Source organism: Hyalella azteca, unplaced genomic scaffold, assembly GCF_000764305.2.
Source record: "Hyalella azteca isolate HAZT.00-mixed unplaced genomic scaffold, Hazt_2.0.2 contig8441, whole genome shotgun sequence".
NCBI lineage: Eukaryota > Metazoa > Arthropoda > Malacostraca > Amphipoda > Hyalellidae > Hyalella > Hyalella azteca.
In genome coordinates, this window is record NW_025938534.1 from 39,789 (window position 1) to 45,113 (window position 5,325).

Here is a 5,325-nt window from a genome sequence, read left to right on the forward strand (position 1 = left end):
GGGGGGGGGGGGGGCGCACAATAGGCGGAAGTGGCGGGATTGGCAGACGCAATCAAGAAAAAAAATTATACGCGAATTGATACGCCGTGAGGCCTGGTGCACCGCGACGCTGGTGCGTATAGGCTGATATAGCAATAGTGTCAGGATATAGAATATTTATTATATACTTACTGATATAGCATTAGTATCAGGATATAGAATATTTATTATATATAAACTGATATAGCAATAATTTCAGGATATAGAATATTTATTATATATTAACTAATATAGCAATAATTTCAGGATATAGAATATTTATTATATATTTACTAATAAAGCATTAGTGTCAGGATATAGAATATTCATTTATTATATATTAAGTGATATAGCATTAATATCACGATATAGAATATATATTATAAATTCAACTGATATAGTTTATATTATTTATAAACTATATAAATGCTAAGGAAAAATATAATGCTGAAAATAATGCATGTACAGCCACGTTTTATAACTAAAACAAATGTCAACAAAACTGTAGAGAATATATCTATAGCCGGTGCTTGTATCATCATTCAGAGGTCACATGGGGATTAAGAGACAAGAGAACAAGATAAGAATGATAAACAGTAGATTTAATTATTAGTTAGGAGATGAGAGGAATATTTAGTATGAGGCTGAAGATCAAAGGAATACCGAGCGCGCGTGAAGGGCAAGCAGGAGTGAGAGCGACGCGCACCTCCCACGACGACGGCCAGCGCAGCACTGAGGCCTGGGTTGCCAGAGGTTGGTACTAGGAAACGGCCAAAAACGGCCAAATTGGCTTGCAAAAAAAGACCAAAACGTCTTCAAATTCAATATTAATAGGTTATTTTTGCAACACGTCATTAGGAAATTCTATAGGGTTTGAAAATTACATTGGGTCAAACGTAACCTTTTTTTTAGCCAGACGAACTTATTGGAGAAAGACTCAAATTTGCTAATTTGGCCGTAAAAAGGCCATTCTTGCCACTAGCAGGGTAAACTTAAGGCTAAAATGCAGCTCGGAGCCTGCGTCGCGTGCTGATGCTATTAGCTTCTTGCTAGTAATGCTATTCCTACAAGAGTTACGCGGGTTATTACGTTGTCTTATACGTAATGCTATTGCTACCAATGATACAGCGGCAATGATAGAGGCCGCCACGAAAATGATGCTGCGACTAGAACTAGCAGATCACATTGAAGATAAACGTACGTGTACAGAAGATAAGTGCACGTGTACAGAAGATAAGTGCACTTGTACAGAAGATAAGTGCACGTGTACAGAAGATAAGTGCACGTGTACAGAAGATAAGTGCACGTGTACAGAAGATTAGTGCACGTGTACAGAAGATAAGTGCACGTGTACAGAAGATAAGTGCACGTGTACCTGTCTCTTATACACATCTAGATGTGTATAAGAGACAGCGTGTACAGAAGATAAGTGCACGTGTACAGAAGATAAGTGCGCGTGTACAGAAGATAAGTGCACGTGTACAGAAGATAAGTGCGCGTGTACAGAAGATACTGTCTCTTATACACATCTAGATGTGTATAAGAGACAGCGTGTACAGAAGACAGGTGCACGTGTACAGAAGATAAGTGCACGTGTACAGAAGCTGTCTCTTATACACATCTAGATGTGTATAAGAGACAGCACGTGTACAGAAGATAAGAGCACGTGTACAGAAGATAAGTGCACGTGTACAGAAGATAAGTGCACGTGTACAGAAGATAAGTGCACGTGTACACGTGACGAGTGGCAGACGCGCGCTTGCCTGCGTGCGTACAAAGCGCGTGGGGCACAACCCTGACCCCTACAAACCCCTGACCTCCTAGACCCTGCAACCCCTGACAACCCTTGCAGCCTGACAACCTTCTAGACCCTGCAACCCCAGGCCCTTGCAGGGGTTGCACAACCATCTCTACAACCCTCACAACCCTTGCATCTCCAGCAGCGCTCCATGGGACGCCTGCAGCAGCTGTAAGGCTGTCTCTTATACACATCTAGATGTGTATAAGAGACAGGCTGTAAGGTGCAGCAGCTGTAAGGTGCAACAGGTGCAGCAGCTGTAAGGTGCAGCAGGTGCAGCAACTGTAAGGTACAGCAGCTGTCAGGTGCAGCAGCTGTAAGGTGCAGCAGCTGTAAGGTGCAGCAGGTGCAGCAGCTGTAAGGTGCAGCAGCTGTAAGGTGCAGCAGCTGTAAGGTGCAGCAGCTGTAAGGTGCAGCAGCTGTAAGGTGCAGCAGCTGTAAGGTGCAGCAGGTGCAGCAGCTGTAAGATGCAGCAGGTGCAGCAGGTGCAGCAGCTGCAGCGGTCAAGGTCGGCGCTGTTTCACACTGGGCAGCGAAAGCAAAATTGTTGGGTGGCGGTGGGGTGGTTGGTGGCTTAAAAAAAATACCATTGCATCTATTGAATTTTCAGTTAGATTCATGCACCAAATAAGAACTGGACTTGATATTCTGGATCACTAGTGACCCATCGTATTCAGGCGATATCTAACTCTACTCACGTTAGGAAAAAATAAGCGCGTCAGAAAATTCAAGTGCCTGAGTCAACGGCGAATTAAGTATGTGAGCTTTCATAAAGAACACTTTGTATACTTCATGTATGTCTAATTATTGTGTAGCCTCCGCACTGCACTTAATTCTGTGTGATCAGTGTAGAGGCCTCAAACACAGCTATATACATGCTCATGCTAGGTGTTGTATACTTCCAACACTGTAATCCTGTATAATATTGATTATTTTCGTACACTAATTTCAGCCAATGCACCAAATGTTCCGTCAAACTTGGCTTGTGTCTTCGTAACAGCCCAGCACAGTTTAAATACTAGAGGAAAAACTGTAGAGGAAAACTGTACCTCTTCGACGGAAATGGATTATGGAACTAGACATAGAATGATTTTCGTTAATTTTTAACGGTGTTTCCGACGTGTAACGAAGTTTAAAGTCATGAACAAAACCAAAATGTCGCGCAACAATTTGCACTGAAATTTAATAGAATTTTACTTTAAATTAAGTTTAGTCAACAAACGTTTAAGGCGTTCCTCAATCTTTAATATGAGCCAAACGATTAAGGCGTTCATCAATCTTTTGATAAAAACCCTCTCAAATGGGATAATATCCTTCAGTTTACACTTGTTGGTCGTTCGCTAGTGGTTGTTTTCTGCAATATAATATGTTGATTTCGGTTGTGAGCATTGGTTTCAAATACTGATTTGGCATTCATCTTCCACCTTCATCTTTGGCATCTTCTTCCTATCAATGACCGTCAAACTTCGCTTCAAGCGCCTAACAGGTTCCCACACAATCACGAGCGACACAACCGCTTGACTCAAGAGTTAGGCCGCTTCACGGTTAAGAATCTTATGGCCGCTTCACTTAGAATCTTATGGCCGCTTCACTTCACTCAGAATATGATGGCGTTAGGCCGCTTCACTTAGAATCTTATCATTAAAAGACCTATCACAGCCTCCATGTGATTGCTGCTAGGTTATCAGGTCTCTGCCAATCACCAATCATCAACGCAACGTTATCAGGTCTCTGCCAATCACCAATCATCTGACCAGCGTTATCAGGTCTCTGCTAATCACCAATCATCTGACGCAACGTCATCAGGTCTCTGCCAATCACCAATCATCTGATCAGCGTTATCAGGTCTCTGCCAATCACCAATCATCTGACCAGCGTTATCAGGTCTCTGCCAATCACCAATCATCTGACCAGCGTTATCAGGTCTCTGCCAATCACCAATCATCTGACCAGCGTTATCAGGTCTCTGCCAATCACCAATCATCTGACCAGCGTTATCAGGTCTCTGCCAATCACCAATCATCTGACCAGCGTTATCAGGTCTCTGCCAATCACCAATCATCTGACCAGCGTTATCAGGTCTCTGCCAATCACCAATCATCTGACCAGCGTTATCAGGTCTCTGCCAATCACCAATCATCTGACCAGCGTTATCAGGTCTCTGCCAATCACCAATCATCTGACCAGCGTTATCAGGTCTCTGCCAATCACCAATCATCTGACCAGCGTTATCAGGTCTCTGCCAATCACCAATCATCTGACCAGCGTTATCAGGTCTCTGCCAATCACCAATCATCTGACCAGCGTTATCAGGTCTCTGCCAATCACCAATCATCTGACCAGCGTTATCAGGTCTCTGCCAATCACCAATCATCTGACCAGCGTTATCAGGTCTCTGCCAATCACCAATCATCTGACCAGCGTTATCAGGTCTCTGCCAATCACCAATCATCTGACCAGCGTTATCAGGTCTCTGCCAATCACCAATCATCTGACCAGCGTTATCAGGTCTCTGCCAATCACCAATCATCTGACCAGCGTTATCAGGTCTCTGCCAATCACCAATCATCTGACCAGCGTTATCAGGTCTCTGCCAATCACCAATCATCTGACCAGCGTTATCAGGTCTCTGCCAATCACCAATCATCTGACCAGCGTTATCAGGTCTCTGCCAATCACCAATCATCTGACCAGCGTTATCAGGTCTCTGCCAATCACCAATCATNCAGTTATATAACCCGGGTCCAGGGAGAGGAGCAGTTATATAACCCGCGTCCAGGGAGAGGAGCAGTTATATAACCCGCGTCCAGGGAGAGGAGCAGTTATATAACCCGGGTCCAGGGAAAGGAGCAGTTATATAGCCCGGGTCCAGGGAAATGAGCAGTTATATAGCCCGGGTCCAGGGAAAGGAGCAGTTATATAACCCGGGTCCAGGGAGAGGAGCAGTTATATAGCCCGGATCCAGGGAAAGGAGCAGTTATATAGCCCGGGCCCAGGGAAGGAGCAGCCCGGGCCCTAACCCAAATGGCCGGGAATGGCTGGGTTATTAATATAAAAACTGACCGCCGCGGCGGCGGGAGGTCAAATCGATGGACGGGCGAGATGGATAAGTGGTATTAGGGGCCTTCAGTGGGGCCCGGGGCTGTGTTTAGTGGGCCAGCTCATTAACTATTAGAGGCCTTCAGTGGGGCCAAGGAGACCCAGCCCAGGGCCCAGAGGGCACAGAGGAGGCCCAGCCCAGGGCCCAGTAGGCACAAAGGAGGCCCAGCCCAGGGCCCAGTGGGTACAAAGGAGGCCCAGCACAGTGCCCAGTGGGTACAAAGGAGGCCCAGCACAGTGCCCAGTGGGCACAAAGGAGGCCCAGCCCAGGACCTGGTGGGCACAGAGGAGGCCCAGCCCAGGGCCCAGTGGGCACAGAGAAAGCCCAGCCCAGGGCTCAGAGGGCACAGAGGAGGCCCAGCCCAGGGCCCAGTGGGCACAGAGGAGACCCAGCCCAGGGCCCAGTGGGC

General features: G+C 46.2%; 1 protein-coding gene across 1 annotated transcript in view; it reads left to right on the forward strand.

Moving 5' to 3' along the window:
* LOC125178273 (protein IWS1 homolog) overlaps positions 1-5,067 on the forward strand; it is a 10,586-nt gene extending 5,519 nt beyond the window's left edge. The window contains exons 3-4 of the mRNA XM_047881645.1: positions 3,623-4,324; positions 5,002-5,067. Coding sequence (XP_047737601.1) covers positions 3,623-4,324; positions 5,002-5,067 — 768 coding nt within the window. The remainder of the gene's footprint in view (positions 1-3,622; positions 4,325-5,001) is intronic.
* The last annotated feature ends 258 nt before the right edge of the window (positions 5,068-5,325 follow it).